The sequence below is a fragment of the Vitis vinifera genome, chromosome 7 (genome assembly GCF_030704535.1).
Source record: "Vitis vinifera cultivar Pinot Noir 40024 chromosome 7, ASM3070453v1".
Taxonomy (NCBI): domain Eukaryota; kingdom Viridiplantae; phylum Streptophyta; class Magnoliopsida; order Vitales; family Vitaceae; genus Vitis; species Vitis vinifera.
The window spans coordinates 27,243,674-27,256,882 of NC_081811.1; the positions used below are offsets into that span (position 1 = coordinate 27,243,674).

Consider the following 13,209-nt stretch of genomic DNA (forward strand, 5'->3'; position numbering starts at 1 on the left):
CAAATTATATATGCCTTAATGAAATCAAAGCCAAGCGTTAATACCACAAATACTCTGCACCTACATTAAGAACAACATGAGTAAAACCTTTAACCAAATTAGCAGGGCATGTTGGCATAGTAATGAAAATAGCTTGAAGATGACAATTTCTCCAAAAGTTTACTTCCATATGTATTACCAATGATGTGGCAATCACAATAAATAAATGAATGGAAACATCATTTGTGTATCAAAGCAAACAAGAGCTTGATAATCAAATGACAGCCAACCCAAAATTTTATAGTGCCGCCACGGCCTTGGAATTCTGTTGGGTTGCGAACCTAGTATGGAAAAACTAGCTGAAATATAAGAGCTAGATCCAGGATGATTTATTACAATTAATGTGAAAAGAAAATTCATGGAAACAACTATTCATGATTTGTGCAATTAGGACGTGGAAACATCAATGTCAAGGAACTAATTAAGAAAATAGGGAATGGAAAAGAAAAAGGAGAAGGATGAGGTGCATTCCAAAGAAATTTTTTCCTAGGATCAGAACTACATGACCATGGGGCAATTGAGATGACTATGACTACACAAGAAATTAAAGGGAACTCTTGAAGTCAGAAGAAAAGGTTCTCTGGCCTTATGTGCAAATTGTCATGATATTCCATTCTTTGTTGCTGCAGCCTTGACTTCCATTGATTTAACCTTTCTTCTGGACAAGAAATCGTTGTGGAGCAAAGATCCCCAAATTTTTTGATAACACGGAACAGACAAAAGAGGTGACATATATTAAAAGAATTCCAGTTTCAATCCTTGGCTGCCTCCCAATGTGATGGGTTACTGATTTTCATATAAATTGCTAAAACTAGTATTGTTCATTTTCTCCCTGTCAATGTGATAGGTTACTGATTTTCAAATAAATTACTAAAAAGTTGTTCTAATTTTTAACTGCAGGAATGACTAGTTTGAACGTAAAAAGTCATTTTCTATGGACTAGTTTGCAAATGATAAATGCCCTTTTCCCTGGGTGTTCTTTATAAGAAAAATAGACTCTGAAAACAGTGCCTTTTGTAAGATAGACTTCTCTTGCAAGGTTTGATTGACTGCCTTATGATAAGATAGACTCATCAATAACTGTTGCTCCCTGTTGAGTAAATGAAAACACCAAGAAAAAGGTAAGCTAAAGTTCATTGGGCTTGGGATGTTGTTCTTTGATTTGGTTTTGAACATATAATTAGGATGGATTCAAGTGGAGTTTTAGGTTTTTTTTTTTGTTTTAAAACTTTTTTGCTCAACCAAAATTCAATTCATCAAAACAATGTGACAGTTGTATTAGAGTCTGGCACTGCACTTACACCTTATGCAGATCTCTTGAAGTCCCAACAGAAGATGGCCTTTTGCACATACAAGTTTACGCATTTTTCTTTCTCTTTTTTTCTTTTTGTTCTTTCCATTCTTGTTGCAGTCCATTGCTGAAAATAACTTGCTTTATTTACTATTTCAAACTATTTGGGTTGTCAGGCTACGTTAAGTGCACTAGCTGCTCATGCTTTTCTTTCTCTTCCTCCTCTTCCCCTCAACATCCAAATTCTTTGTGCTTTGTAGTGTTTAAAATAAGGAATTTAATTGACTGCTTCTGTTCATGTTACTTGTGCTTTGGTTTATGGTCCCGCTGGCAGAATTCACAAAGGGGTGTGTTCAACCCTTTTTGTACAACTTTGATGCAACAAAGTTAAAGGTTGAAGAAGATACATCAACTTTTGAGGCTCAGGCGAAGGAGGATAAATCTGCTCTTGAGGATCTGTTCTCATACAAAGGTTGACCTTGAAGTGAAAGTCTTTTATGAGTTAGTCATCATTGCAGAAATCCAAACTGGACTGGCATAGCTAAAGTCTGCCAGAGTTGAAGAGGCTGAACAAATACAACTCACCAGAAAAGCCTTTAGCTTGAAGATGTGATGCAGTTATCTTATTCCAAAGTAGAGGATACTGCAAAAGCCTTGAGTCGTTCTCTATTTGACATTGAAATTTTGTTTGGATATATGTTTGGAAATATGCAATTTTCTGTTAAAATTTTCTTGCTTCAATGCAATTTGGATACGTGTTATATATATATATATATGAAGAATTTGAAGAAAAATATGAAGAATTTGAAAACAAAATATGGAGGAACACCTCAATTCATTCTGTGATTCCTTCCTTTACAATGAATGAAAGCATAAATAAATAGCCTACGGATATGAGACAATTCCGGAATGGAATTTCCCTTACATGGAAAGTGAATAAACTCTTACATGGGAATTAAATAAACTACTCTTACATGGAAAGTAAATAAACTACTCTTACATGGAAAGTGAATAAACTACTCTTACATGGAAAGTGAATAAACTACCTTGCTAGAATTATTCCTAAATCAATTATAATAAAGGCTGTACATTACACTAATTAGGGAAGTAAACAGAGGATGTTGGTTTGATTTCCAACACTCCCCCTCAAGCCGCGTTGTAAATGTTGATCATTCCAAGTTTTTCTGTCAGATCTTCGAAGTTAACTCGAGCAAGAGCTTTTGTGAGAATGTCAGCCGTTTGACAGTTTGTCGGAGTGTAGCTGACTTTGAAAACTCCTTCTTCAATCTTTTCCTTGATAAAGTGTCGATCTATCTCCACGTGCTTAGTTCGATCATGATGAACCGGATTCTTAGCGATACTGATGGCAGCTTGATTGTCGCAGTATAACACCATGGGATACTTCAATGGAACCCGTAATTCTTCTAACAGCCTGTTCAACCAGATTCCCTCGCAGATACCTTGTGCCATAGCACGAAATTCTGCCTCAGCAATGCTACGGGCTACCACTGACTGTTTCTTGCTTCGCCATGTAACCAAGTTCCCCCAGACAAATGAACAATAGCCTGAAGTTGATCTCCGATCAGTCACTGAACCTGCCCAATCTGCATCTGAAAAAATTTCAATCTCTTTCTTTGTTGTTCTTTGAAAGAAGAGGCCCTTTCCCGGTGTCATCTTGAGGTATCTCAATATTCTGATCACAGCAATCATGTGTTTTTCGGTTGGATTATTCATGAATTGACTTACCACACTAACGGAGAAGCTGATGTCTGGCCTTGTATGAGAAAGATAGATGAGTTTTCCCACAAGACGTTGATATCTTCCTTTATCAATTGGCGCACTTCCATCACTTTCTTCCAGTTTGACAGTTGTATCCATAGGTGTTTCTGCCGGCTTGCATCCTAGCATTCCTGTTTCATTCAATAAGTCCAAAACGTATTTGCGTTGTGAGACTGCTATACCTTTCTTTGACCTAGCAATCTCCATTCCGAGAAAGTACTTGAGGTTTCCAAGATCCTTGATCTCAAATTCCTTTGTCAGTAATTTTTTAAGTAAGTCAATTTTCTCTTCATGATCACTTGTCAAAATTATGTCGTCCACATATACAATGATAATTGCCAGTTTCCCTTCTGGGAAGTGTTTCACAAATAATGTGTGATCGGATTGACATTGAACGAATTCGTACCTTTTCACTACCTTAGTGAACCGTTCAAACCAGGCCCTGGGAGATTGTTTGAGACCATACAAGGATTTTCGGAGTCTGCAAACCTTGTTGAAATTTGATGTCGTCTCAAGTCCAGCAGGAATGTCCATGTAAACTTCTTCCTCTAAGTCACCATTGAGGAATGCATTCTTCACATCAAGTTGGTGAAGCGACCAATCGAGATTAGCTGCCAAGGATAAAAGTACACGAACAGTATTGAGCTTGGCAATTGGAGCAAAAGTTTCTTGATAGTCAATGCCATAGGATTGGGTGAATCCTTTGGCGACCAACCGAGCCTTATACCTGTCCACATTACCATCTGCCTTGTACTTTACTGTGAAAATCCACTTACACCCAACTGGTTTCTTACCTCTTGGGAGGTCAGTAATTTCCCACGTACCATTCTTTTCCAGCGCCCGAACTTCCTCATCGACTGCCGCCTTCCACTTAGGATACTTGAAAGCTTCATGAATATTTTGAGGAACTTGTATCTCTGTGATGCTAGAAGTGAATGCACGAAACGTAGGTGATAGCTTATCATAAGAAATAAAATTTCCAATGGGATGCTGAGTGCATGATCTAACTCCTTTCCTCCAAGCTATGGGCATATTAAGAATATCATTTTCTAACTCGGAATCAACAGTACCATCAGGAGCGTTGTTACCTGGAAGTTTGCTTGGATTAGGACCCGGTTCTGCCTCATGGGTTTGTTGAGAAAGTGCTCTTTCCTCCGTTTCCTCTTGGATGTGCTCTTTATCCCACAAGTCAACAATGGACTCGGGTTGATTAAATGACTCTGGAGGAATGTGATTTTCAGTGGTGATGGGTGACTCACTGAATGACTCAAGATCCCAAAATTGATATTCCTGAGTTGAATTCTCCCCCTGAATATCGTTTTTGGGATAGTAAGGCTGGGTTTCAAAAAAGGTGACATCCATTGAATTGTAGAATTTTCTTGTGACCGGAGAGTAACACTTATACCCTTTTTGATTTGAAGAATACCCAAGAAAGATGCACTTGAGTGACCTAGGATCAAGTTTACTTCTATGTTGTTGATTGATATGAACAAAGACAGAGCACCCGAAAATTTTGGGTGGGACGATGGAGATGAGACGAGTAGTCGGAAAGGATTTTAGGAGAGTTTGACAAGGTGTTTGGAATTTTAGTACCCTAGACGGCATCCTATTGATGAGGTAGGCTGCCGTAAGGACAGCTTGCCCCCAGAATAATTTTGGAACATTCATGGAGAACATTAGTGATCTAGCCACCTCTAACAAATGTCTATTTTTCCTTTCAGCGATTCCGTTTTGTTGTGGGGTATCAACACATGAACTTAAGTGAACTATCCCTTCTTGTGCTAGAAATTCTCCTAGAATGGAGTTGAAATAATCCCTAGCATTATCAGACTTTAGAATTTGTATTTTTGACTGGAATTGAGTCTGAATCATATTTTTAAAATTTTTGAAAATTTGACTCGTTTCAGATTTTTCTTTCATGAGGAATACCCAAGTTAATCTAGTGTGATCATCTATGAATGAGACAAACCACCTAGTACCAGTTACATTTTTTATTCTTGACGGACCCCAGATATCGCTATGAATCATTGAGAATGGACTAGACTCTTTATAGGGTTGAATGGGAAAATGAGACCGGACTTGCTTTGATAATTGACAGATTTCACACTCAAAGGATTGTGGATTTTTATTAAATAATGAAGGAAATAAATGCTTGAGATACATAACATTTGGATGACCTAAGCGATAGTGCCACAACCTAATTGCACTATCGTTATTTTGACATGAAACCGAAAAAGAATTACTACCAACTGTCATTTGAGGTTGTTCTTGTGGATCGTGGCGCTCCTTAAGGATGTAGAGTCCAGAGCATTCCTCAGCATTGCCAATCGTCTTCCCCGAATCCAAATCCTGAAATTCACAGTGAGTGGAGGAAAAATTAGTAATACACCTCTTTTCCTTAGTGAGTTTACTAATTGACAATAGATTACAGTCCAAGTTAGGAACAAGGAGAACAGAGTTGAGAGTAAGATCCCTTGATAGCACAACTGAACCTGTTCCGGCAACCTTTGATAGTGAACCATCTGCTATTCGGACTGTTAAATTATTTGGACATGAGCTATATGTATCAAAAATTGTCGCATCTCCCGTCATATGATCAGATGCTCCTGAGTCCACTATCCAAGGTTTTTTACGTTTCTTACCAGCAGTGAAGGCACTCAAAAAATTACCTTTGTGAGCCAAGGTTCCGGAACCAATGACCTGGTTGGAAGATGAGCCAGTTTCCATCTTATGAGAGGATGAAGACGATGAGATGATGATATCAGAAGTAGAGGATGATGAGTTGGTAGCCATTCCAAAGGCTGGACCGTATTTAGGCATAAATTAGAAGAATAGAATTGAGTAAAAACTGACTAAAGATGAAGACGATGAGACAAGATTAAACCTGCTCTGATACCATGAAGAATTTGAAGAAAAATATGAAGAATTTGAAAACAAAATATGGAGGAACACCTCAATTCATTCTGTGATTCCTTCCTTTACAATGAATGAAAGCATAAATAAATAGCCTACGGATATGAGACAATTCCGGAATGGAATTTCCCTTACATGGAAAGTGAATAAACTCTTACATGGGAATTAAATAAACTACTCTTACATGGAAAGTAAATAAACTACTCTTACATGGAAAGTGAATAAACTACTCTTACATGGAAAGTGAATAAACTACCTTGCTAGAATTATTCCTAAATCAATTATAATAAAGGCTGTACATTACACTAATTAGGGAAGTAAACAGAGGATGCTGGCTTGATTTCCAACAATATATTATAGGTAGCATGATTATGGCACATGTGGTTTGGCCATATAGATGAGAGGAGATGATGGGTTTGAGCAAATTAGGTTTGCTTAGTAGAACATAAGACTTTCACACTCATTGATTGCTTGGAAATAGTGCAAATTAAATTTCATGTAGATATATTCATGGATTAAAGATGGTTTAAATTACATCCATTTAGATTTTTAATCTATCTCCATCGCATAGTGATGAAAAATATATATTAATTTCTAAAAATAAATTATCTCTGTATATATTTTGGGGCACCAAAACAACATTTTATCAACATGTTAATTAGCGGTTTTTTAGAAAAAAACTTTGCTGAGTTATGATGTATTAAAAACTTGTTTTTATACCAAATCTTAAATAAGTATTAATGCTTTGCATTGAATCCCCAAACTATGTATGCCTACTTCCTTCTTTATCTTCATGGTATTGAACAATCAATTTTCCTAAAAGTTTAAGTTTATATGATTTGAGTTTACAATGTATATCATACTTTTCGATGCCCTCCCTAGCTCATATATAAATGTATTTTTTTTTTTGGGCTTGCACATGAGTTTAATAAATTGAGAAAATAAATTAATTTTTTTAAAAACTTAATTTTGTAGAATTTTGGTTCACAATGTATATCATAATAATTCAATCCCATATTTTAAAAAAGTTGATATCATAAATAATACAAGTATGCAAAGAGAAACAAGATATGAATCAGGAAAACCAAAGGTACTTTGTTTTAGGTTTCTCTATATAATATTTTTCTTTTTGGTTCTTCTTGAAGAGTCGGATGAAGAGAATGATTTTCGAATGAAAAACAATGGTGATATTTCATTATGGGAAAGCATACAAATATATAGAAAAGATGGAATTTTTTTTTTTTAAAAAAGGAAGTAAAGTCATGTTGCTACCTTGTTCAAGGGATTGTGCTGGTTGACTAGACACTATACACCTATAAGAAATACCCTTCGATATGACCATATGTACATTGAGCAAGATTGTCTTTCAACGGTAATAGGTTGGAGATAATTCTTGAGAGCAAATTTTGGAGTTAGTTGGCTAGAGATAACTATTAGAGTAGAGCTGGTTGTCAACAAGTATGCAAGATTGGCTGACAGTGTATCATCACCATGATTTGCATGAATTTTGGAATTATTTCCATCATCAATTTTATAAGGCCCCTCAAATTGGTGAGTGTAAAATTGTGAACTCCTTACTTGAAACGAAATTGATCAAACAAATTCTGGTGAAGTGGTTTAGTGAGGACATCAACAATCTAAAGTTGACTTGGGAAAATAATGAGTGGTGAGAGCTCCAATTGCTATGTTTTCTCATACAAAGTGATAATCCAATTTGATATGTTTAGATCTTTGCATGAAAGATAAGGGTTGATAGACATATGAGGGCCACTCATACTATTAGAGAGAGGTTGAGGTGGTCGTTTGAGTTGGATGCCAATGTCTTTTAGTAAGTATGTAAGCTATGCTATTTCAGATGTGGTAGATGCTAATGCACAATATTTTGCTTCTACACTGAAGTGTGAGATTGTTGGTTGTTTTTTGGATGACCATAATATGTAATTTGAACCAAAGAATGTACAATATCCTATTGTTCTTCTTGTGGTAGGACAACTGGTCTAGTTTGCAGCAAGATAATGTTAGCATACTTTGAGCAAGAAATCGTAGGCTAAAGGTTAATGAGTCTTTGAGATATCTGAGTATTCTTTTTAATGCCTTAAATGCTCCTTGTTGGGTTCTGGAAGTGTTGGCACATACGAGTCACAGTATGGGTGATATTGGGGTGTGTGAATGTAAGATATTGTAAGACCCCCACAATGCCATTTGGTATTGAGTGGCATTAGTAGCTTCTTGATCATGATGTAGAGTTGCTACTTTGATTACAACTGGAGTATTTATCTTCAAGGACTCTAGCTAACATCTTAGATCGTTCAAGTAAATGTCTAGTATATTTTGTTTGTGCAAGGAATAAACCATCAGGAAAATATTTCACTTCAAGGCTAAGGAAATGGTGAAGTACTGTCTCAAGATCCTTTAGAGCAAATTCTTGACCAAGTTGGGTAATGAGAGACTCCATGAGTGTTGCATTACTACCTATGATAATTGTATTATCAATATATACAAACAATAGAATTAGAACATCGCCATTGTTATAAATAAATAAAGGAGGATCAACTTTATTGTAATGATTAAAGTCTAAGGTTAGCAAATATTGAGATAGTCTATCAAACAAGAACGAACTAATGTTCGTGCAGAAGCACCCCCTCAAGAGAACACTTTGAACTCTCATTCCATGATCATAACGAAGTAAGCTATGAAATAATCCTGAAGTAGGAACATCCCTGGCATTGACTACAACTAAAATGAATCCTATTAGTGAACCAAAGATATTAAAAGCAATCTTCAAGCATCCAAATTGGGTCCAAGCAATGGAAGATGAACTAGGTGCTCTGCACAACAACTGCACTTGGACACTTGTGCCATACTCTAATAATGTAAACGTTGTGGGGTCTAGAAGGAATTCAAAACAAAATATAAGGAGTAGCTCATAGCATATGGTTTCTCAATGTCGATGTCCTTGTTTCATCTACTCGGTCAAAATGTACTCTACTTATAGCCTCTTTTTCCATTTTTCTTCTGAAGCTTAATTTTTCTCAATCAGATGCATTACATTTTCAAGTCTAATAAATGATAAAATCCAAGTATTATAGAAGAAATAACAATTAACGTCTACTGAAATTTAGAACAGGTTATTTGTTGAGCTAGGAAAGATGCTTTGTGAACCGAATGGATTCATGCACCCAAGCTGTAGATTTTCAATATGTTCAAATAAATATAGAGGCATTGACTGCAATTTTCACAAGACAAGAGGGTCACTCTTTCTAGACACCTCCAGCAACATTCAATTAATTCTAACACATGATATCCCACCTTCAAAGCAGTCAATAATGCCACTGATGAAAAATTCAGATAACTTCAAACAAGAAAGAGAAAGCTTATAACAAGATTTTGTGTCAAATATATTAATGCCAAAAGCAGCCTCTACATGAAACCTCAAAACACTTTCTGAATACACTATCAAAGAGGAAGTAGCTACTGCTTCCTGTCCATGATTGATGCGAGCCGAGGCAACTATTCCTGATGAGGATTGGACTCTCAGGTAGCCAAGGCAGTCTTCTTGCAAATGGGGCACGAGTTCTTCTGTACCAGCCATTCCCTGATGCAGGCAACATGATACTCGTGCTCACAATCTAGCTTTCCGATATCATCATCATCTGCATACTCTTCCTGCAATAGGTTACAAAGCAGAATATTACAAACAAGCAGTTGAAAGATAGGTAATAAAACAAATAAATTAAATACAAACCAAAAGATAAAATATTAATTAACTCCAACCTGACATATGCAGCAAGTTTTCTCACCAACACAAGGGCCTGTTGCTAAGCAAATATACTTCCTTTGCTTCAGCCTTGCCATAATCACTTCCTTGCTCAACCCTGTGCTGACATTTCCAATGTGCTCTCCAAGAGCAAGCAATTCCTGAGCCCAAAACTGTTAGTATTTCTCTAAAATAACAACAATCTAATTATGCATAGTAGATGTTTTTCTTTTGAAATCTTTGAGTCACCTCATACGACATGTTATCAATGTCAAGACGCATGTCATCATTCTCATCATCCTCATCTTCATTTTCATCAGGCAGGTAAATCACGTCTAATAACCTCCAGTAGCCTGGAAACCTAGTATGACTCTGGATACATGCCACTATTAGTGTGAATAAAAAGAATATGTATGCCTTGAAATTAAAGCAGGAATGTGAAAAATTAACACACTCTCCGGCTACAGAAGAAACAGAATAAGGAAAGTATTTTAACTAAATAGTAGGACATAGTTAGTCTCGTGTCACTACTAATTAATAATTATTTGAAAACAGCTTTGAAATGGCAATTAATTTCTTCACACGTTAATTTATGTCCCATTTAGCACCAAGGTGACAAGGAAAATCAAATAAATGAATGAATAAATGATTTGTGTATCAAAGCAAACAAAGAGATCTATAATCAAAAGAAAACTAACCCGATACTGTATGGTACCACCACGGCCTTGGAGTCCCATTGCATTATGAACCTGTTGGGGGAAAACAAGGAAATTAAGAGCTTCAGCCCAAGTGATGATTTATTACCATTAGTAATTAAGGAAAGAGAATTCCTGGTAGCAAAAATTCTTAACTTGGGTAAGCAAGGATGGAACAACATTGTAAGATCTCAACCACTAATTAAGAAGAAATGAAGAATAGAAAAGAAACAAGCAGAATGATACCATGTATTTCAAAGGAAATTTTCAACACTACTGAAAAACAAAAATCAAACCCAAAGCAATTCAATCTTTTCAAGAGATGAGATTGTGACTCCACAATAAATGGATAGATGCAAAGGCAACTCTTGAAGTTCTAGAGAAAAAGGAAAAAAATGATTTTTTCACATCACCATTCATGGAAGTCCAAGTTAAGATATGGTAGTAAAGAAAGATTAGGAAAGGAAAAATGGATGATAAGCTGACATCAATGGTTTTTGGATGAATTGGCAAAAAATTGATCAAATTTAGTATAACTAAAGAATGAACAATTAGTTTGTCAGAGAATGGAACTGCAATCTACACAAGATCAATTGAAGCAGTAAAACTTTAAGAAGATACTGGGGTCTAGCAAACCTCCGATATTAATCTGCTTCTGATACGAGGATCATTTACTTGTGGAATACCACCACCTTGTGCCAAGGCTGCGTCAAGGATTATGACAACCTGACCTGGATTTTGGGTTGGATCTCGTTGCCAAAGAGAACTACGAGATTGCCAGAAGCTATTATTTTGCTGTCCGGCTTGCTCGGTGTTTGATCCTCCTGAATGCTGCCTCCTCTGCTCAGGGGCAGTAGGTTCCAAATCCTGTTGGTTAGGAGGATTAGTTCTCCGCCGAAGAATTCTCTCTAGGATTTCTCCAGTTCCTGCAGCTGAGCTTGGACCTGCCAGCATAGAAGATAGTTCTCCCATGCCAACCCCAGGTGTGGCAGTACTGTTTGAAGAAGTATTAGATGTGGATTCTTCACGCTGTCGGCCAGAAGAGCTTAAACCACTCTCACTTGCACTTCTTTTCAAAGACCGATCAATATGACTTGGACCTTGCCTGCGTTCATCACCTTCCATATTTCAAAGCTTGCTGACCTGAAACCACATATTCCATAGAAAACTTGCATGAAGCTTTTGTTAATTTATCATAAAATTATCAGATAATACATTTGTGCGAGGGTTGTGCTGTAAAATCATATTAGAAAACTAATTGATTAACAAATAAAATTTTGCGTAAGGAAAAAGTAAATAAAAGGAGATCTTTTCTTTAAGATTTTTTTCCCAACTAAGGAAAATAAATTGGTGTAGCAAAAACTTTTTTATGGTCACAAATAAATATCACTACCAACTAGTTTCAGATATAATTCACAAAACCCCTCGTTAGAAAAGATGATCTTTGAATTGGTGTATAGATTGGCTGTTGCTTAACAAAAACAAAATGATACAAAAAATACAAGTAAATTAATATAGGTAAACTAAATTTTTTTTCTCATCCTTGATTGAACATCAGCAATTTGCTTGGACGAATGAAGATTTGAACATCCATGAGATGTATAGATCCTTTAACAAACAGAAAGGAAACAAAAAATTAAAAGGAAATACCAACAAATAAAAGGTCCTTTTTCACAAGTAGATTTCAAAGATCTAGCTCTAAACCATGAAGCCTGAATGAGGGCAAGGACCAGATGGATAAATTGTATAGTTTTTATTTTCAAAGATGACCATGTAGGTTTTGGTAGATCAAAGAAATGGATTTCTTTAAGGGCAAATACATATATATATATATATAAAATGCAGAAAATCTTCCAAAAGAAAAAGAAATAGAAAGATGAATGGCACTCCTCTATTAGCTTCAAAGATCTGCACTTAAACTGCAGGCGAAATAATAATTTTTGAGATTGATGGAATACCTTCTTATGAATGTGGGTAATTCAAATTAATTAACAATAATGCTTTATGAATGTATCCCTCAAAAACCTGCATCTTGATTTTACAATCTTGAAATCACTTTAGAGAACACAGTTCATATAAAGAAATCCCTTTATGGTCAACATCTTTTAAGAAAACCAAAACCGACCATGGAACAATCCCTGTAGAAACCATTTAGATTCAAAATCAAATGCCAATTCCAAAAACTGAAAAAACACAAAGAATCACTAGGTTAGTATCCACTGATCTCACATATGATGAAAAGAAACGAGATTATACCCAGCAGATGAAAGAAAAGGTGGAGCAAATGAATCAAACCTATGTCCCACACTCAAGAACGCTTTTTTATGATACCTTCAGTCTGATAGCTCTCTTTTGTAATCTCACTCTCCTCTCTGCAGACGCCTATTGAAGAGGATGTAGAGAGATCGCACTTGTTTATGGAGAGAAAGAATGAGAATAACTGGTGAATATTTCAAATGAGGATACATGTCATATCATAATTACATTCCCAAAACTGACAACTAGGTGTCCTGCTGGAGACACACCATATACAATGTGGAACTGCAATAAGAGACTCGTGTCACTGAACCCTTGTTACTTTTTCGCTCTCTAAACTCTATGGAAGGTGCCTTCTTCAGTCTCCACCAACTCTCAGCCTTATTTTTCTTCAATCTCTCTTCCCTTTTCCACTTTCACGTCTATGAGAGTTGCTTCGAATTTCCCTTCACATGGCATTTTTGTTTGTTCTTTACTAA

The 13,209-nt window shown here is 36.1% G+C and overlaps 1 protein-coding gene across 2 annotated transcripts; it reads right to left on the reverse strand.

The window, feature by feature from the left end:
- Positions 1-9,296: 9,296 nt before the first annotated feature.
- On the reverse strand, positions 9,297-12,882 carry LOC104879919 (E3 ubiquitin-protein ligase MBR1). 2 transcript variants are annotated; one of them, XM_010654496.3, is made up of 6 exons: positions 12,770-12,882; positions 11,111-11,617; positions 10,478-10,528; positions 10,029-10,151; positions 9,797-9,940; positions 9,297-9,688 (listed from the first exon to the last, which is right to left on the reverse strand). In XM_010654496.3, the coding sequence occupies exons 2-6, from the start codon at positions 11,597-11,599 to the stop codon at positions 9,557-9,559; spliced, it is 939 nt and encodes a 312-aa protein (XP_010652798.1). In that variant the 5' UTR covers positions 11,600-11,617; positions 12,770-12,882; the 3' UTR covers positions 9,297-9,556. The 2 variants fall into 2 exon arrangements, with proteins under 2 accessions (XP_010652798.1, XP_010652799.1); XM_010654497.3 differs by having other exon boundaries at positions 12,806-12,876.
- Between the last annotated feature and the right edge of the window lie 327 nt (positions 12,883-13,209).